Source organism: Microtus oregoni, unplaced genomic scaffold, assembly GCF_018167655.1.
Source record: "Microtus oregoni isolate MIOR12 unplaced genomic scaffold, Mior012 000021F_ref0000039, whole genome shotgun sequence".
Lineage (NCBI taxonomy): Eukaryota > Metazoa > Chordata > Mammalia > Rodentia > Cricetidae > Microtus > Microtus oregoni.
Window position 1 is genome coordinate 23717030 of NW_024543080.1, and position 22355 is coordinate 23739384.

Sequence of the window (22355 nt, forward strand, 5' to 3'; positions counted from 1 at the left end):
ATCTCTAATACTAATTTTAAAGAAGGGTTGACTTGACTTACTTGCATTTTTTCCATGATAGACTCACCATAAGTGCGGAGTGTCCCATGAGACTGGTGGATTTCCCTATGGATGGTCATGCCTGCCCTTTGAAATTTGGGAGTTGTAAGTGACATTAAAAGTATTGCTCAAATTTCTGATTGTCTTCCTCAAGCTCATAATCATGGATTTGTGCAATTTTAGTTACCCAGCATTTAAATCCTTACTCATGAAAAAAAATGTGCAAGGTTTAGGAAATTATGAATTTTTAAAATATAAAGCGATACCTTATAAACAAAGTCCTACTTTTTACAGATGGCTATTGAGGACTGAGTCATAACTAATAAGCCTGTGGACACTTGTGAAACTTAGGGATTTGGGAGCAGTTTGTATGTGTCCAAGGTGTAGCGTAGAAAGGGCATTGTGAGGGGGGTATGATTTAATAGTAGCAAATAAAATCACTTAAAGGTGGCTTGGGGAAAAGTAAAAAAAAAAAAAAAAGTTTTTTATTTTCCTGAAATAACCTGAGTTAAAATATGATAGGTAGCATACCTGACAGGAATGTCTAGCTGCTCTGTGGGAGAATCTAGTGCCTGATACACTGTTGACTACAGTAAGGATTGTGATTCCACCTGAAAGCTAGGGAAGGTGTTGAAAGATTTAGCCGAGGGACATGACTGGCCTCTTTTGACACCCTGTTTGGGAAATGGACTGGAGAGAGGCTGGATTGGAAGTGTGGGAGAGCTGGTGCCTGCTGTGTTCGTGCTATCGGAGATGGCAGTCGGTTAGGCTAGCAAGGCACAAAAGGAGCTAAAGTGGAAGAGACGTGCTTGGGAAATGTAGTAGCGATGAAGGCAAGAGGAACACATGAGTGGGTAGTAAGGAATATGAAGGCTCCTTTCCTCAAGCTCCTTTCTCTGAGATGGCAACAAAATGGGATTGCTCTTGTAAGGTCTGCTTCCAACATTCGATTCAATCAAAACCTCCCAAAAATAGATGTTGGCTTTTACTATTGCTTCAGACTCTTCGTTTCACTGATTGTGAAACCGGTGCCTGCTGTTCTCATTGCTCATTGCTTGACTTAATGAGAATCGGCAGTCACCATGCTTTTTATAACCCTAGTAATCACAATACTCAGTGGGCTAACTTGAGACTAGAGAAAGCCATTTGCTCCCTGACCAATGATTTAATAAGACAAGCTAAAAGCAGAAAAAATATACAGACAGAGAGGGCGATCTTACTGGGCCAGAAATAAAATTACATTTTTACTGTAATAATTTAAATTTTATAAAAGATAGTTCTCATTTGAGAAAGTCTTCTCCTCACAAGACCTCTCTGGGTCTCATCTGAAGCACTCTTCGGTGACTAAAGCAAAGCTGATGCTATCTCAGGCTTTATATGTGATTAAGGAATCATTTTTTGGAAAGTATTTTGGTTTACCATACCAGTAAGCTGTTTTTGTTGTTGTTGCTGTTTTGCTGAGTAAACTAATTCTTAATAATTTTTGAAAGAGAAAACCACTATTTAATTACGTTTACAATAAGAGGAATATGAAAGACAATGCAAGAAAAAGATTACACTATTAATTTAATTTATCTAAGAGATGATTCCCAATGTAAAAAAGTCATATATAAGAATAAAGTATGCATGAGTTTAAATATATAACACTGTGAATACACTTCCAGGAATAAATGCTGACATGAAGCTCTGTAATGTTGGATGATAACTCAAGCCTCACAGTGTATTTTCCAAGGTCATCTGTAAGGAAAACCTCTCTGAGTGTGGAGTCCTTTAGTAGGATTATACAAGTTCACCAGGGACCTCCTGCATTTCAGCCTTTTTAGGGATGTTTGTAGGGGAGGATGACACATAATTCATTCCGGTTCTTTTGAACTTATTTGTGCGTGAGCCAAGCTATCTGTTCTGGGTAGAGTGGTAAGCAAACAGCTGGTCTCCATTTGCACTGAGCAAGGAATAACAGAAAATGTACTCAAATTGCCACTGGGGAGGAGTCTTTGAAGTTAGAAGGGAAAGTGTCCTAATTGCAAGCTTCTGAAGGTACTGGGACTGGCTGTGCAATTCCCTGCGGAGCTTTGCAGCCAGCATAGTCAGAACCCTGCAGAATGGTTTCCAAATGGCATGGACATTGGCCAGAGGCAAAGTCTAGAGCAGGTGACCCTGGAGAGCTCCCTCACAAGGAGAAGTTGTTTTGGTTTTGTTTGTGTTTCCAGGGGTGGCATCTGGGACATTTCTAGATGGCAGAGCTGTTTGGAATGGTTCAAGTGAGGACAGATAAGAAGTGAAGAATTAGGAATCTAACAACTGGGGAGGAGGTTTGGACTATCTGCTTTTCAACCTACCTGCTTATTGGAATGGCAATATGACCACCTGCACTGACACAAATGTAGCTTTATGGTTGTTTCAGTTTTCTTCTCTACCCCATTCCATCTTTTGACATAAAAACAGCGAAACCTATGATTTGTTTAATCTGTCTATTTTCCTAACTTATGAACATGTTTGAAAATGACAAAGCGAGCATTGTTTCCCCTTTTTTGTTGAGCATTTGCCACGTTAAGTGTTGATTTTTAAGACGGATGAAGGAGGAGTCCTGACTGTAAGCACACTCTCTGCTCTTGTTCAGATGCGTATCCCAAGAGTGAGATGATCTATACCTGGACCAAAGGCCCTGAGAAATCAGTGGAGGTGCCAAAGGAGTCTTCTAGCTTAGTTCAATATGACCTAATTGGGCAGACTGTATCAAGTGAAACTATCAAATCTATTACAGGTGAGATTGCATGCACATATTCTCTCTCTCTCTCTCTCTCTCTCTCTCTCTCTCTCTCTCTCTCTCTGTGTGTGTGTGTGTGTGTGTGTCTGTCTGTCTGTCTCTCTCTCTCCCTCTCCATCTCCATCTCTGTGTTATTTTTGTTCATACATGTGTGTGTACGCATGTGTTTATGTAAGCATGTGTGTGTGGATATGGGTGTGCATATGTGGCCAGTCAAAGGTGGTCAGTCCTCAGGGTCCATCTACCTTAGTTTTTGATCCTTCACGTCCTGGAGCTTGCTAAGAAAGCCAGACACTCAGTTCCTTGAGACCCAGGATCCTCCAATCTCTGCTTCCCCCATTCTGAGATTACAAGCCTGGGTTACCTCACCATGCTTTTTTTTTTATGTGGTTTCAACTTATATCTTTATGTTTTTATGGCAAGAATTTTGTCAACTAAGATATCTACCCTACTCCCTTCTAGTGAAATTTTTAATGGCGAAAGTCAATGTGCCACTTGGCATCAGCAAATGGAGTTTTGTCCGGTTTCTTTCACTGATATCTTCAGTGTTTTCAGGGGAATTTTCTTCCCGAGAAGTCGAGCTGATATATTTATAATCTTAATTCAGTTTAAAATAAATTTTGAGTTTGTGAGACAGGAGAAATGAATAGATTTTTCTTACATAGACTCAAAAGCCAATAATGTTAAATATGTTAAAACCATTTTAACAAAATATGAGGAAAAAGTCTGGCTCTGATTTTGTGGTGCTTTTCAAATTTTTTTTAACATTACCCAATTGTATGGTGCCATTTTTGCCCTTTGTTCCAAAGTAAAACCAAAATCAAAAGCATGCTTGCAGAGTACATATACTGTCATATAAGTGAGTGGGTGGCTATACTGGAGATTCTTGGATTTTGAAATATGAATAGAAATAATCTTAAATTTTAGCTTCCATCATGAGAAAATTGGCTATTTATAGCTTATTCCAAAATGGTATTTCTTCCATACTTATTTTTACCAGGAATAATTAATTAATGATAGTTATCTTAATTCACTTAAACTGTATTAAGATATCTTAACCAAAATATCATGTGGGAGTCCCCTCTGTATGCTATGATTACCATTAATGAATAAAGAAACTTCTTTGGACCTATAGCAGGGCAGAACTTAGCTAGGCAGTGGAAACTAACCTGAATGCTGGGAGAAAGAAGGGCGAAGTCAGGGAGAAGCCATGGAGCTGCTGCCAGAGTCAGATGTGCTGAAACTTTAGCTGGTAAGCCACGTGGTGGTACACGGATTAATAGAAATGGGTTAAATTAATATGAGTTAGCCATTAAGAAGCTAGAGCTAATGGGTCAAGCAAGGATTTAAGTTAGTGGGGTGGCCAGCAAAAACAAGCAGCCTCCCTCCAATAAAAATATCACAAACTGGGTATTTAGATAAAGAACAAACTTCTTTTTCAAGCCTAGGATCTAGAAAGATCAAAGTTAGGGTGCCTGCAGACTCAGTGCTTTCTGAGATCTTGGTTCCTGTAACATGGAATAGTTTCCAAGAGACCTCAACCTGGGAATAGGGAAGGATTACCAAGGGAAAATTGTTTGAAATAAATGCTAATGTTGACCTTGAGTACTCCACCCTCATATGCTAATCCCCTATCAAAGACTAGTTCCTATATCATGTTGAAGATTAGGTTTCAATATGTGATTCCCCATCCCTCTGTCTGATACAGGATCTCACATAGCCCAGGATGCCTTGAAGGTTGCTATTTAGCCCAAGATAGCCTTAAAATGAAGCTTCATCAGTCCCAGCCTTTGTAGTGCTGGAATTCAAGGTATAACATTGAGCAAGGCACAGTGTGACTTTTTAAAACCAGTATTTAGACAATAGTGGTAGGTAAAATGTAGTCAGTATTTACCGTCTTACAGGGTCATTCCCAATTCCTTCCTTGCACTGAATTCTTTTAAACAATCTGTGGAGATTGTACTGTTGCCATTTATATTTTTCTAATGAGGAGCATGTAAATATAATGTGCTTAAGTAATTTGAATGGTATTAAATGCCAAGTTCCCAAATTCATAGAAGCTCTGTGTTCTGTAAACTCTTAACAAGCCTTGGATGTCACTGTATTAGTAAAACAAATGCAACAAAAGCTGGGTAGTTATTGTAAGATCCTGAACAATGGTGTGAAATGAGGAAGGGTGTTTTTTGTTGTTTTAAGATTTGTATCGATAAAGCACCCATCTGAAGGGGAATGAGTCTAAAGAAGGCAAACTCATGGAAGCAGAATAGGATGATGCCTTCTAGGGATTTGGGAGGGGTTCCAGAGAAACAAGTATTCCCAAACACACAGCTCATCATTCCAGCTACACAAAACAAGCAACCCTAGGGACCTACTGGCCACCTACTGCAAATTGTTAACAATTGTAATAGGGGACGGGTATTAGATGTTCCTATCACAAAAATACAGTAAGCAAGATGCTGAGAAGAAACTTCTGGAGGTGATGGATCCTGGATGACTGACTGTGGTCTGTCATTTTTACTGACGAATATGTACCTCTAAACTCCTTAAGTAGTATATACTTTAAATATGGACAAGATTTTGAATATACATTATACCTCAAAACATGGCTTAGGAATTCGAAGCAAGGGACAAGAAATGTTGAGAATTTAATTCTTCGCAGTTGGAATTAATTCATGAGGCTGCTCATTGTGAAATAGTTTAGGTCACAGTCTCCTCACTGGAAACTGCTTTGTATGAATCCAAGTACCGTGCTACGAAAGTGTTGGCATTGTTTCTCTCCCCCAATCTCATGGGTATTTTTTTTAAGTTTTCAATTTTGAGATCATAATTGCAACATTTCTCCATGCCTTTCCTCCCTCCAAAACTTTCCCATATACTTGTCTGCATTCTCCTTCAAATTCAGGGCCTCTTTTTTTTTCACTAATTGCTATTGCATGCATTTATATATGCATAAACATGTTTATTCCTAAATATAACATTTTCAGCTCAAATAATGGTGTGTGTGTGTGTGTGTGTGTGTGTGTGTGTGTGTGTGTGTGTGTATGTTATTTTCAAGATTGAGTATTTGACACTGGAAAATCAAGTGGCATGCTCATCCATGGGGAAGACCACCTTTCCCCCGCTTAGCTTTCTTGAGTTGCCTATAGGTCTTGTGTAGGGTTTCCTCCCTCTGCTTTGACATGTCCATTGGTACTTTCCTTGTTCAGTTCACATTTAAACAGTCATAATGATGAGACATTATGGGTGTAGCTTCGGTATTACAATAGGAGACACAAACTAGAAAACACGCAATTTTGCAGCAAACCTCCCAATCCTCTGGCTCTTACAATCTTTCTGCTACCTCAGCCACAATGCTTGTAAATTCCAGTGTCTTGTGTCTTACCCGTACCTGTCCCATGCATCATCATTTTTGGCCTATCCTCTTTACATTAATTCTGAAACAATGCGACGGCCTCCTAGCAGGGTACCTCTGTTTCTTATGACATTCTGAATTTGTTGATTTTCCTATCTGTGGGTTTGAAAATATGTCTGGGAGTAGAGATTTATAAATCTTTAGCTTAAACAGTGAATGTTCACTGGATCTTCAATAACAGTCTATATATATTTCTTCTAGTAAAACTGGTTGTCAGCTGGTTGTAAATTGTTTATTTACTTCCTGAATTTTTAAAGTTGTATTTCTGTGATATCTTTGTATTTTTGCTTATGTATGTGGCATGTAGAAATATAATTAATACAGCTTCTCCCTACATGTGTGTACATGTACTGGTATAAAGTACGTTTGAGTAAAATATATTTGTATTTATATAACTTTTATAGAAATTTATGTTTCATGTCTTTCCAAAATTAAGCTTTTCATTTTGTATGTATGTATGTTTGTGTGTTTACATTTTTCATTTGCTTTTCTATAAATACCAAGCCTAAATTCTGCTTTTAAAAATGCTGAATATTGTGATTGGATAGATTGCTCAGTGGATAATGTGCTCACTGCGGAAGCATAACAACTCAAGTTCAGATCCCTAGGACTCATGTGAAGAGCCGGTTGTGATGGTTTGTGCCAGCAATCTTAGCGCTGTGTAGGCAGAGACAGAAAGATCCTGTTTGTTAGTCAACAAGCTTTAAGAACTGTTTATCTTGAGGTTCACTGACAGACTGGGAGTCAAATAAACAAACAAACAAATAAATAAGTAGATGCATAAAGAAATAGGACAGCTACAGAATAAGTCACAAAATGTCCAGCATTGACCTCTGGCTTCCACATGAAAGTGAACATACAGTGTGTGCACACATGCACACACATGAATATGTACATTTTCATATACCACACATACACACAAATACTGAAAATGAAAGATAATTGCTTTAGCATATTAGACCTTTAAAACGGAAAACACTGTCATCTTTTGAAGTCATAGCCCATGATTAAATTGCTTAATCTATAAATAGAAAATATAATTTTCTGAATAATAATGATATTCAATATCATCATCTCTTTTGCTCTCCTGCCCACAGTAGGGAACTATGCACTTCTCATTAAAATATGCAGAGATAATTGACAATTGATTTGCTAGGAATGCTGATCGTTAGTCTAACATACGAGCATGAAGCGAATGAATAATTTCCTACAGGACCAATAATGTATTTTCTTCATTTTCCTGGCAGGTGAATACATTGTTATGACAGTTTACTTCCACCTCAGACGGAAGATGGGCTATTTTATGATTCAGACGTATATCCCATGTATTATGACAGTGATCCTTTCTCAAGTTTCTTTCTGGATAAATAAGGAGTCTGTTCCAGCTAGAACTGTGTTTGGTAATTTCAATTTATTTCTTGGATACTTTTGTTCACATTACATTTCTGGTGGTGACTCATGGTAAGAACCCTTTGCTATTTCTTAGAAAATATTACAGACTCGTATACCAAACCACACTGAATAAGGAACTGTTTAAGTTTTCATTTCGAACTGGTCACTATAATATGCTGCTGCTTGGGGAGATAAGGGCAACCTGTCACTTCTGACGTCTTGTCAGATTTCCCTTTTTGAGACCCAGTCATGTGAAAACCAATTGGAAAGGTGGATATAATTTCTCTGTCAGTGACATTCTTGGTCTGCTAGCCTAATGCTGTGTAATTGAATTAACATTAAGTCTAGGTGTTAAAATGAAGTGCATAGACAGATTAAAATAAAACAAATAAAAGTCATGGCTGACTGCACAGGAAAGCTGTAGAATAACCTGATTTTTTAGAGGAAACGAACAAATGCAAATGGTCTAATGGCATCGAATGGGAAGGTATTCTGTGCACACTCTCTCAGCTCATTATTGTATCCTATGTGCATAACTTCCGGTTTTACTTTCTAAACTAGTATTTTTTTCTTTTTGTTCTTAATATGTTTCTTCTGTAATATTCTAAATGATAAGGTTTATTATTTTTACATTAACTAAGTCTTTTATACATCAGGGATGCTTCTATATCTTCATATTATTTACAGTTAAATTTATTTATTGTAATATAGTTCTTTATTCTTTATTCCTTTTCAACTTTATCAACATCGTTAAGTGTTGGGAAAAGAAAGAAAGTGATGAGACTTCTTACAGAGTGGAGGCATCGGTCTCCTGAAATATGCTGGGTTATCTTTTTTGCCTTTCAGTTTGGTTGGATTTAACTGTGGGTACAACATTTCTTGTCATACAACTGCAGGGATGCTGGTGAGGAATTCATGGGAACTTTTCATCTTACTTTGCTTTAACTGCAACCCCTTACAAAAGCAGCTCAGGGAGTCAAGGTTTATTATGGCTCGTGACTTCAGACAGATTCCAAAGCAGACAGTAGTAGCAGCACTGGTTCTGGAAGGAGCATCAGATACCTGCTGTCACGGTTGTGGGGAGGAAGTAGAGAGCATAAGCTGTTGCCAGGACTGGCGTAACCTCCAGAGGCCATCTAATGAGATACATCTGTCAGGCAGGTCCTGTCTCTGAATGGTTTCACAACCTTCGCTGTAGTGTCATGAGCTGCAGATAGAGAATTCAAAACATGACCCTCTGAGAACACTGGGATCCAAACCACAGCACTCCCCATCTTCAGATAAGAGTGTCTTGGTGTCTTCAACAAATAGGAAATACTTTTATAAAGGTATTTCTTCCACATATAACCAGTGTCTCTGTAATTCTAAAGGTATTTGAATCATAGTCAAAACTCATATAGAGAGCTAGTATTAGAGGTAGGGTTTGATCTAAGGCAGAGAGTGAGCAGGAATAATGGTTCAAGCTACTTCATAAAGTTATGAAAGTTTAATTAAATAACTGCACATTGAAACGGTGGAACAAATGTAATCTGCTAAATATATATGTGAAAATGAAATGTGGAAAATATATCTAAGGATTAGATACTAATATTGAAAGGTTAGGATTTAAAATTCAAATATATCACTTATTTCCTCCATCCATTAATTGAGTTAATATACTTACCCTTCAAAGCTGGTGAAGATTTTAAAAGCATTTTATTAGTTTTTAAAATAGAATAGTGTCTTTTGATACTATTCACCATCCCCCAATCTTCCATCTAACTCCTCCCAGGTCCATCCTCCAACTTCTTTACTCTCTCAAATTTATGTTCACTCTCTTTTTATGACTAATAATCCACACAGTCCAACCTGTGCTACTGATATCCTTACACATGTGGGGTTTCCACTGGAGTATGGTAGACCTAATAGGGGCCATACCCTTAAAGAAAACTGACTCTCTCTCCCCAAGGACCCATCAACTCTTAATGAACCTCAGTTAGAAAGTGGGCTCTTTATCATTCCTGTTCCCACTAGAATGTTATCTACTTGATCTTGTACAGGTCCCACGCATTAACCACAATTTCTCTGAGTTTTTGAGTGTATCAGCCCTCATGTCCGGAGATTCCATTTTAGACCAGTACTCAAGCACTTAAGGCAGACACCATTACTTATCAAATAAAAACTTCTCTGCCAGATGAGGGATGCCACCACTCAATTTGTAGGTTAGGTATGTTTCAGATACCTCCCTCCACCCAAATAAAACAGGCTTCTAGTTGCTAACCAAAACCTGATATTAAGACCCTATTGCTAAAGTCATGAGACATGGAGAAATCAAGTTGGTACTGACCAGGAGGTTGCCTCCCTGCTGGCTAGCTTTCACAGTACTGCAGGGTGCTTTGTAAAGTCATCGGCGGCAGTCTTATCCAGCTGTAAACCATGTGAACTACAAAACTGACCAGCATGGCAACATATTCCCATGAGTATAATACTGACATGAGTGTTGTGGGGGCAACTCAAATGCACTTTCTGATTGCATTTGAGGCCTGCTCCACAGGAGAAAATCCCAGAAGTGAATCTACTACCACTATTATCACACCAAGTGATTATAGTGTTAAACTGCCCCTAAATTTGTATACCCATACCCATAGATGAGCGCAGCTCTCACACCTTATCAGAGTGATTACATGGTGCAGTGGACAACGTAGAAACTCACACGCATTCATCATGCCTAAAATAAATATAGGTGAAATTCTCATTTAGGGACCTTTACATAAGTAGGGAATTGAAATATCCTAAGACCTTATGAGGATTTAAAAAGTGATGAATTCAGGAAACTGATTGTATAATCTATACTCCCTCCCATACATACCTAGCAAAGAGATTAATTTTATTCTTGGTTTCCTTAGTTTCAGGGAAAATGTTTTTCTGGTGTATACCCCCATATAGTTTGAAGTACTTGGCATTCCTTTTCTTATATAGCACTCATAAAGATTTTGGAGTGTTACCACATTATGTTCAGAGGCAGCCTGACAAGAGGGAGCTGCTGAGGCTGAGAGTGATATGCAAGTCTTTTAGCTTGTTCCAGCATAATCAAGAATGAGGGGAAATGGTTGTGTTAGTGAACTGCTTGCCATGTAAGCATGGGATCCTGAACTTGGATCCTTAGCAGCAATGTAAAAGCTATGGACAGTGTCTGTAACCCCTGCACTGACGAGGATGGTTGAGCAGAAAACCAGATCCTTGGAGCTCACTGCAAAGATGGGGTAGCCAAAATGGTAAGGTCCAGGCTCAGTGGCAGACCCTGTCACAGAAATTAAGGTGGTTGGGAAGAGGCCTGACATTTTCCTTGGCATCCATGAGAAAGCACACGTGAGGACACGCACATGAGCACATGCACAGACACACATCACACCATATTCACACACAAACCTTAAGATTTCTGGATCTAAGATCGTTAAAATATTTTGAATCTTATATTTTTGTTAATATTTAGTAACAAATTTACTTGAAAATAGTGGCCTAATACAGATATCTATGAAGAAAAGATGATATTACAAGTACAGATGTTGGTTTTGACCCAGTACACTTACTCTCTCTCTGTCTCTCTGTCTCTCTGTCTCTCTCTCTCTCTCTGTCTCTCTCTCTCTCTCTCTCCACATATATACTTATATTATAAAAATAAAATGTACATATATATGTACACACACACACATACTTACCATATATAGAGAGTTCAGTGAGATACTTGTCTGTTAACCCACATACGAAAAGAAGTTAAATTTCTTTATCTCTTAGGATTGTTTAGAGGATTGAATGCACTAATCTGAGTAAAACAGTTGAAAAAATCCTTAGCACATAATTTTATTATTGTTGATGAACTTACTTGTCCATGAATAAGATAAATATTCAGTAGTGTGGGAAGGTGTAACATCCATCCCAGCTGATTTCAACTAACGGTTCTTATACAAACAAGACAGTGCAAGGAAATTAAGTAGTTTAGCCAAATGATAGCATTCCTAATCCCAGCAGTGAGTAGATGAACACTGTGCAGTCCTATTGCTTAACATTCACAACAGTTCAGCAAGCTAGGCATTCTCAATTTTTATAGATAAGGGAAACAGTACAGAGATATTAAAAACTTTTATCAAGCCATGTAATTATAAGTGGTACACCCAAGACAGTATTTATAACATTGAGAATTTAGTCCTGCTATTCTCACAGAAGCTATGATATGTAGGAGCCGGGAAGGGGCTTGCAAAGAATTTTGGAACTTTGATTGAGAACACTTTGTCAGTAGGAATTTTTTTATCTAGAATATGAGATCTGCCTGCCTATGTATGCCTAGATCAATATTAGTTTTGATCACTGAGGGAAATCACAGCTATAATTAAATCTTCAAAAAACAAAGGCTATTTCACAATTGTAATTTTTAGAGAGATCATCAAGGGTCTAGAATAGTATTTCCATTGGGGAAGTAAATCCCTACAAGGTTGGGGTCATTGGTTATTTACTCCATTTGAGATATAGGTGAATTTGAACTCTAGGCTAATATTACTCTCCCTCAGCTCTCATCCCCCTTTCCACTTACAGAGGAACAGTATGCTGGGTCACAGATAACACCAAGGTGAGCAAAACCCTGAAGCAACTCAAGTCAGAGAAGCAGGATATGTGGAATTCTTTCCAAAGACCTTCTATCTTGAAATTTGTCTGACTCTAAGGTTTTTTAAAAATTATTTCAGTATGGTAAAACATTAAGCGCAAGTGGATGCCAGCTGGCATATTGAAATCATTGCTATTTCATTTTCTAGGAATGGCCAGCCAAAAATTCACTCTTGTGTACAGTCTTAGCCTGCTCTTTCATTTCCTCTCTCCGCTCCTGGGCCAGCTAATATGGTGCATATTCAGCAGTCTAAATGCATGGACTGGCGACAATGCTTGAACACACAGAAATAATTAGCTCTTTGAAATGTTTTCAGGGTACGATTCTTATAGAAAGAGATAGCTTTTGTTTTCTGTTCAATCAGTGTTTATTCTGCCAAGTGATATACCTGGAATCAAAGGGAATAAGTACATGCCTCCATTCCTATTGCGTTCTTCAAATTTGAACACAAGACAGAAAACGTTTAATGCCTAAAGAAATGACAAATTTTAAACCAGCCATATGTACCATTCTTTTATGTTGGTATAAGCAGTGTGATTTAAGGTAAGCCATCAACCTGATTCTGAACAACTGAATTTCATTACTCAATATATAACTCAGTAATGACTTTAGTATTTTGTTTGTTGATTATCACCTAGGAATTATTTTTTCACATGACAATAGGCTAGAGGAAGACAGGAAAAATTTATTGCAGCAAAAATCATTCAGCCACCCGAAACAAGAACAAAGTTTACAGTAGTAAGGGGACTCATAAGCTCCTTTATTCGAATTTGAGTTTCTTTTTTTTTTTTCTTTTGTTAGCACAGTATGGTCTCTGGAGACTTTTCTGAGCACTGGCTAGTATTCTCATTTAGAACACACTCTTAGCTTTTTACTGCTAGTACTTCCAGAATCATTTCTGTGACATTAGAATGAGCCCACTACTTAACCATTGTAGAACTTGTGAAATATTTCGAATTCTTTTTTTAAAATATTTATTTATTTATTTATTTATTTATTTTGTATACAATATTCTGTGTGTATGCCTGCAGGCCAGAAGAGGGCACCAGACCCCATTACAGATGGTTGTGAGCCACCATGTGGTTGCTGGGAATTGAACTCAGGACCTTTGGAAGAGCAGGTGATGTTCTTAACCTCTGAGCCATCTCTCCAGCCCAATATTTCGAATTCTTAATAGTCTATTATAGATAAATTGTTATCAGCAAGAGGAAATTTAATTCATATTCAAACTTTGTAGCTAAAGTTTCTGAATTCGCCTTAGTATTTATTTATTTGTTTGTTTGTTTCATATTCTTTGGGAGAATTGTGCCTTTTCACTGACATTTAAAACGAGGACTAAATGTTTGAAGGTCTCTTTCAGGAAAAAGCCTGATAAATTCACTATGGGCCAATGTGTCGTTGGTGTAGACATGCAAGTAATATACCTATTTAATGGAATAAAGTTTGTAAAAATCTACTTTGGGGTTTTGAAAAGATGGCTAAGGGGTTAAGAGTACTTTCTACTCCACTAGTGGAGCCACATAGTTCCAGCATCCACATAAATAGGCTTATAGTGGCTTTCCATTCAAGCTCCAGGGGATCCAATGAGCCTTCTGGTCTCGGGCCACCTGCAACACATTATAATATTCATATACATATGAGTATGCATACCCATACATGATGTGGGACAATGGTCTGTATTCTGTCAATTATATTTTAAGTAAATGCTGATTGGCCAGTAGCCAGGCAGGAAGCAGAAGAAGGACAAAGAGAACAGGGGAATTCTGGGAAGAGGATTCTGCTTTCTGTAGTCCTGACCCAGCCACAGAAGAAGCACGATGTGACTGCCTTGCCGAAAAAAGGTACCAAGCCTCATGGCTAACATAGACAAGAATAATGGGCTAATATAAGTTATAAGAGTTAATAAGAAGCCTGAGCTAATGGGCCAATCAGTTTATAAGTAGACCTCTGTGTGATTTCTTTGGGACTTAATGATTATGGCGACCAGGCAGAACAGAAATCCTGACAACACACACACACACACACACACACACACACACACACAATAAAATCTCAAAACTTTACTTTAGACTAAAAAAATGCCTAAAATTATTAAACAACTTATGTAATACATATTAATATATAATTTCAGAATGTTCTCTAAAAGTTTATAGCTCATATGATACACAGATGCTCCAAATTTTTATCTTCTAGGAACTGATAGCTTAGGGAGAGATTGGAACTGGAGAACAAAGGTTGGACATAACCAAACTGTTTTTTTTTTAATTGAACATTTATGATGCATCTGGCACTACATGACTGGTGATCCTTGAAGCAATATTTAACATTGTGCATGGTGACTCTTATCAAACTGGAAGCAGGGTGTTTGATTTTTTTCCAAAGGCCTTCTATCTTGAAATTTCTCTAATTCTAAGTTTGCTGATTATTCCAATATTCCTAATCCTTAAACATGAATAGACATCAGCTCGCATATTGAAATCATTGCTTTTGGTCTTAGGAACAATCTTAGGCTACTCTTACACTCCTCTCTACATTCACATATGTGTAACAGTAAAGGGATAGTACAAAGGCATAGTATAATCAGAGTCTAAGTTGAAGATACAGTATTATTGTTTCTTCAAATAAAAGTATTCTTTTAATGCTGCACAATTTCCTATATTTTCTATTGAGCAGGGATTAATTGCCTTTAAGCTGGGGATTGGCATCGACTGACATATATAGTTAAGATACCTTCATCATTGTCCTTATCACCAACATTTATACTACCACCATCACCATCATCCACAGATACCTAGGTGTATCAGCTTCAGAACCTATTCTAGGAGTTATGTTGAATGAGTACAAATGTGTATAATAAATCCACCAGCAATTGCCAGGATAACCTAGATAATACTGATCAGATAAATATACATAAATGGAAATAGAGAAAATTGTGCAAATGTTAATACCTTCAAATACTGGATTGTTCTGTAGTTCTAGTGACAAATAGCATTTTTCAAAGTTGGAGGCCAACTTTCTAGGTTAAAAAGGCACTTTTCCTAGAAATGTTACTTCAGAAAAGAATGGAAGGAAGAAGGGCCCTATTGTTGTACCAAGAATTCTGCTTTAAGTTGTACAATGATGTGTGCCAGATGCCGACATTTCAAGGGCCAAATTGTTCCAGAAGTACCTCTAGCCAGAATGTACTTGTAGTTTTGATAAACAATGAATGTATTAATTTTATTCAGTATGTTATAGTCATTTAATAAGAATTTATAGATGATTTGTGATTTTTCAGACAATAAGTATTAGTGGTAATGGGCCTTGCTTACCTAGTATATTCATGCTTCCATTTAGAAAGCATTCCTGTCTGACTTCCCATTCCTGTCTGAGAGTCACTGTTTCAGTTAATCTTCCTTTTTTGGGGAGGTTTATATATTGATTCCTTGGGTTATTGTTTCAGCTTCCAATACAGAATCAATATATGCTTTACATATTTGTATTTTTATAGTAATCTTAGAATGTACAGAGAAGTCCCAGTGAGCTTTTCAATCTTGAACCAAGTCACACTGAACTGTTGATTACAGAAGCCAGAACTGAGCATATCTCTTTCTTACTCCAAAACCTGTGCTGATTTCACTGAAGCAGAAGGATCAAACCCTCTATCAAAGGTGGTGGGTTTCACACAGTAGTAACTTTGTAAACTTCATTGCACCTTTTCCTTTTGGGTTAGTTGTCCTTTTATAGAAATAGCAGTAAAATGCTGTATCTCTTTGCTCTTTTGCACTGAAGGGATAACCACAGTCCTCACGATGACCACCCTAAGCATCAGTGCCCGACATTCGTTGCCCAAAGTATCCTATGCGACTGCCATGGATTGGTTCATCGCTGTCTGCTTTGCTTTTGTGTTTTCGGCTCTTATTGAGTTTGCCGCTGTCAACTATTTCACCAACATTCAAATGCAGAAAGCCAAAAAGAAAACATCGAAGCCGCCTCCAGAAATTCCACCTGCCCCAGTGTTGAGAGAAAATCACCCAGAAACGTCTCTACAGGTATTGGACTTCATCTCCTTCCTTCTAGGTTTTAGCTCCTTAGTCAAATTTTTGTTGTAAGTGGAAAACAGAGGATTTGAATTTGTCAATGACATTTTGTAAGAATGGCAGAAGTATAGGAAAATATAAAATGATAAAATGTGCATTGATATTTTAGTTTTGTATTTTTTTAGTTATTTGACAGTATAATATAATGTGATTTGATATTTACCTCCATTCTAACTTCTCCCAGGTACAACTGACTTTCCCTACCCACCCAACTTTGAATCCATTTATTTATTTATTTATTTTTTTAATCATCCTGTACAATTTGGGTTGCTTATGCATTCTTTGAAGTGTGGCCTTGGAACTTGGTCTACTTACCAGGGCATACATTTAAAAAACAAAACCAACTCTTCCTCTCCCAGAGACTTTCAGTTGCCAGTACCCTCTCCCATGCTGGGATTTGGCCCAATTTGAACTTGTATAGGCCTTGGGAGTTCAAATGTAAAACTTGTATTGCTGCATCCAGGAGAAAGTGTTTCCCGGTAGTCATTCATCACCTCAGGCTTTTACGTTCTTTCCATTTCCTTAGGCAGAATGGTCCCTGGGTCTTGGGAAGAAGGGGTGTTGATATAGATGTTCATTTAGGGCTGAGCATTCCCTTACCCTCTGCACCTTGGTTAGTTGTGTCTCTCAGTGTTAATCACCATCTGTCTGATGAAGGTTGAAAGATGCACTGTGGATTTAACAAGTCATAAGGAGTTTGTTTAACACTGTAGACATCTAGCAGAATATAGGTTTTAGGACCTATCTAGTTACATGTTCTTGTCCCTAATAATAGTGCCAAGTATGGATGCTTTTCATCTTGTGACTGGGTCTTAAAGCTAATAAGAAAGTGGTTGGTTATTCCCATGATATTAAGTCACTGTTGAGGGAGCTGGCATATTTTGCCATGCCAGTCATCACTGTAACTCCAAGAGTTCACAGGTGGGAAATCTGATGAACATTTTTTTTCTTAGTTATCATAATGTTTGCAAGTCTATGAGACCTCATTGGTCAGAAACTCTGTAACAGATAACCTTTATGACAATTAGCTCTTTCAATTGTTAAATTGTGGTGTCTTGTGGAGGCTTTTTCAACCCATTATAGAGTAACTCTATTTAAATTCTTTTTATATATGTCTATGTATGTATTTTAGGAATCTTCTACAGTAGTGGGCTTTTATCTGACTTTTTTTTAAAGGACTTTAGTATCAGTTATCTTTCTTCATATTCCCATGTCCACCAGCCACTACCCTAAACTATAACCCTTCTTCCTAACATATTGATATTTTAAAGCATTGTATATTGACTTAAAAGCTAAATAATCTATACATGACCTTGATACATGACAGAAGGCTATTTTTTTGTTTGAAAGTTCCTTTCATTATTAAGGATATTTTTTTTCACAGAAATGTTAATAATGGAACATATACTGATAAGAGGCATCTGCTAATGGTATTGAGAGAGCTGCAAAGATCACTTTTATAGAATTCATTGGCCAAAATAAAATGATAGTTCTTAACATAGCCCTGCGTTTCCTATTGGATGGCTCCCTTGTAGTAAAGAAGAAAATAATCTTAGAGACAAAACAATCCATAATTAAAACTGGTGTATATCCAAATGAATAATTCATTCTTTAAAGGACATATATAAAAGAATGTAGAAAACATAATAAAACAACTGTTTTTTATATGACATATCAAAGATGCCTTTTTAAAAAAATTAAGCCCCTTTTCCACATGGATTTTTCCTGTGTAAAAGCAGTGCAATGTACAAGAACATGGATAATCAGGCAGGCAGACATTTTCAACCCCTTTTTTCATCTTCCTCTTCCACTCTTCTGCTGTGTCCCTAAGACTCTTTCATTTCCTTTTTCTCATCTTCTTTTTGTATATATAGACATATCCCTGTGGTTTTGTACCCTAACCAACTATAATTTCCGTGAATGACTCTATAAAACTGCTTGGTCTGCATTTACCCAAACCAAATGTAATAGAAATCAACTTGTTTTCCTTCTACTAACTTTTATCTCATCCTTTCTTTATTCATTTTTTTCATTCAATGAATATATATATATATATATGAGCCATATATATATATATATATATATATATATATATATATATATGAGCCAGACATTGCACAGAAGCTAAGAATCAATAATGTATTTTTTAAAAAGTCCTACACTATGGAAATTGTATCTATTTCTATGCAGCAAGGGAGTAGAGGCAGACAGTTTTCTTTTAATTAATTTTTTTTGTTTTTTGTTTTTTTGTTTTTCGAGACAGGGTTTCTCTGTAGCTTTGGTGCCTGACTCGGAACTAGCTCTTGTAGACCAGGCTGGCCTCGAACTCCCAGAGATCTGCCTGCCTCTGCCTCCCGAGTGCTGGGATTAAAGGCGTGCGCCACCACCGCCCGGCCTCTTTTAATTAATTTAATTTTCTTTTAATGTAATTTAAGTAATGACACATCTGGAGTATTAAATGAGGCTGCCATGAAGGGTTGGGAAGCCTTTAAAGATTGGAAGTCTACCTTGAAAGGTTTAACCCTTTATATGCCTTCAGTCTTGGTTCTGCTCCCACAGTCTCCAGATGCTACAAGAGTAGCTAAGGAAATGAATGCTTTTCATCAAGTAATTTAAATAGTTAAAATTTTCTTCTAAGTGAATTCATCAGGATTTTCAAAATGCTTAGAATACATTTTGCATAGTGTTTTCATTTTTAAAAGTTACTGCTCAAATTTTACTCTTTCCCATTTCCCATGGGTAAATTCACAGCTTGTCTTTTGCTGTTCTATTATTTTGCTTGGCCACATTGAAGCTATTTGATCTATTTTCTGCAACTTTTCAGTCACTGAATCTTGGGTCTATTTTGCCATTTATTATTTTATTGTGATTGATTTATGCATTAAATTAATTATGTCTTTCTGCAGGTTAAATTTGTTACATTTTTCAAGATACTTGAGTATACTTAATATTTGTTTGTTTTCATGCTTTTTTGAAGTTTCTTTTGCTTTTTTATTTAAGAATAAAATTTCTTTTACTGAATTCAGATCTCTTCTGTATAGAGAATTCTATGATTCATAATTTGAGAAAATATTATCAGAATTATTTGCTATGTATTCTGGAGTAACATTGAGATAAGAATATAGAGATAATATTAAAATTTCTAGGTAAGATTTTTTTAGTTTAACCCTGCTAATTATTTTATTGCAAGTCTTCAGAAATATTGATTTGAGTGATATTTTATTGTCACCTGATTTATGATTTATAATTAATCTATAACTAAACTATAATTTTACATTTAAAGTTATTATATTTAGCAACAACTTTTTTTTGTGTTTTGTTCGTTTTGTTTTTATGGTTTTTCTAGACAGGGTTTCTCAGTAGCTATGGAGACAGTCCTGCAACTCACTCTGTAGCCCAGGCTGGCCTCAAACTCGCAGAGATCTGCCTGCCAGCTACCTCCTGAGTTAAACCATTATTATTTAACTTTTTAAAAGACCCCTATAGTCTTCACAATTTTTGAAATATGTACAAACTTGTTTCATAAATATTGACAGATTGCACTAATTTTTCTTTTAATTTGACAGTTTTTGCACATTACAGTCAATGATGTCCATAGTTTAAGGGTTCATAACTGCTTTATTTCTGCATTAATCAATGAATTTAGTCATAAAACTACCCTCTATTCTTCCACATGAATGCTTTTCCCTTGAAATCCTTCTGCTTTTAATTCCAACTGCCTTCTCTCCTCCCTCCCTTCATTTCTCACTTCATTCCTCCCTCCCTCTCCTGTCTCCTTTCCTTCCTTCCTTCCCCTGATCTGAGAATCGAATCTAGGCCTTGTGTTTACTAGGTAAGTACTATCTTTTAGACATTTCAAATTGTATTTTTTCTCTCAATATTAACTTTCCTAAAGCTTTCAGCTGGTAAAAATCACCCTTGTCTTCTTTTTTAACTTTATTTTATTTAATTAACATTTTTCATTTATTTTACATACTGACCACAGTTTTCCCTCCTTACTCTCCTTCTGTTCCCTCCCCACCCCCACTTTCCCCCTTCCCCATCTACACCTCCTCTGTCTCCATTCAGAAAGGGGCAGGCACCCTATGAACTTGAACAAAGCATGATGCATCACTCTGGAAGCTATAAGTCACGTTTATAAGGCTTCAAACAATTTATTTCAACATTATCTTAATAATATTGAAATTATAAAATACAATAAATGTCTGATATAAGCATTAGTTCACCCTAACTCCAAAATGGCTTTTTTCTAAAGGTTCTAGATTTTGAAATGTATATCATACAAACCAGATTTAATGCTATATACCTACAATTAATGTATCTTGAGAATTCACCCAAAATCACAAGTCTGAGGTGAACATGGTCTGTATTATAATATCCTATCTCAAAAAATTCCACGTACAATTAGTTGATTCTGTTCTTTTTTTCTTTGCCCTAATGAGATTTTTTTTTTGCACAGCTATAATGATAAAATATTATAAATATGTTAAAATACAAAATACTGGGAATGAAATTATCATATTGAATTTCCAAGGATGAGCAGATAACTGATAATCTACCATTTGCTCTCTGAAATATTCTCTTGACCACAGAAGTTGTAATTGCCAGTAAAGCTTGGCTGAACTCATCTTTTAGTCTAAACTGTGGTTCGGAAACTTCTCTGCAGCACAGTACACATGGTGTGTGCTTGTGACTTACCTAAGAAGTGATAAGAAATGTATTTCCGAAAATACCCTACCCTTTCAGCCTTAAGGATTATTTTAAAATAAAACTAATCCAAAAGTTCATCATGTGCTTTATGTCCTCTATAACAAGTGCCTGGGCAATGACTTCAATCTTCCTGGCAATTTACTTCCAACTACCCATGTTCTAAAGACAGTAACAAATGATTTGGTGCAAGTTTGAGTTCAGCTTCCTGTGTGGCCTCAGTGACAAGTACAACTTCGTAGGTTGGGAATACACTAAAGGGGAAATAAATTGGGAGACAGATAAATAGGGAGGAGAAAGTACAAATATGGAGAGAATGTATTAACAACAAAAATTTGTTTCTTACTCCTGAAATGAAATATTCTAAGTATCCATGGTTTGGAGTGTCAGTAGAGATTTTAATCAGACAACCAAAACTTGTTTATTCAAATATGTGTCCTAAAATATACCACCAATTACTATTTTGAGTGATACTGACTTGGATTAAAATGTGTTCGAGCACTTCATTTGTAAAGTACCTTGGAGCTTAATGGAATGTAGTTCAAAGGTCTTTTAGGAGTTCACTCGTGATTTGATTTATTTGACCTATAGACTGTTAGTGGCTAGGTGGAGGCTTATGGTGAGTATTTCTGTTCTCTGAGAATTGAAAAGATTATGGCTTAATGGAATATTCATGAAAAAGCCAATTGCTGGAATATGAGAGTGGCTGTCAGTAGCTTAAGTATACCTTTGGCTATTTTAAGAGGCACAAAACTTCTGTTCTGTTTCGGCACATCATTATCTTAATTTTGCCCTTGACTCTATTCTAATAAGTGAGCGGGACACTGTCCTTATGATTTTGTTCTTATTGCTTCTTTTTACCATATCCATGTTCTCATGGATGCAGACAATTTTGGTGAATAGAATGATTTAAAAAGATAAGTAAGTACAAAGTTAAAAACCAGAAAAACTTTTAAACAGTGTTATATATACATGTTAAAATCAGGGAGTGGACACATGACCTAGAGGTTAAAAGCATGCACTACTCCACAGAGCATCTCAGGTCAGTTCCTAGCATCTACATCAGGCAGTTTGTATTTGTCTGTAACTCTAGATCCAGGGAATCTATTCCCTCATCTGACCCCTTTGGGCATCTGGACTCACATGCACATACATATACACATAGACACATGTATGCTTGTGTTTTCTTAAAAGTTATTTGACTATGTTCTTTAGTCATTTTCATCCAGAAATGATATACTAAGGTAGACATGCTATATCTTCTGAAAAACTAACCAGTGACGTAATAACACTAGCTAACACTAACTAAGCTTTTAAGTC

The 22355-nt window shown here is 36.7% G+C and overlaps 1 protein-coding gene across 3 annotated transcripts in view; it reads left to right on the forward strand.

Moving 5' to 3' along the window:
* Gabra4 (gamma-aminobutyric acid type A receptor subunit alpha4) overlaps positions 1 to 22355 on the forward strand; it is a 75220-nt gene that overhangs the window by 15628 nt on the left and 37237 nt on the right. Inside the window, exons 5-8 of one of the 3 annotated variants that reach the window (XM_041671208.1) lie at positions 62 to 144; positions 2660 to 2803; positions 7466 to 7618; positions 16021 to 16280. The exons of 1 other annotated variant lie outside the window; for it this stretch is intronic. In XM_041671208.1, coding sequence (XP_041527142.1) covers positions 62 to 144; positions 2660 to 2803; positions 7466 to 7618; positions 16021 to 16280 — 640 coding nt within the window. The remainder of the gene's footprint in view (positions 1 to 61; positions 145 to 2659; positions 2804 to 7465; positions 7619 to 16020; positions 16281 to 22355) is intronic. One more of the 3 variants, XM_041671209.1, reaches the window with a different exon arrangement.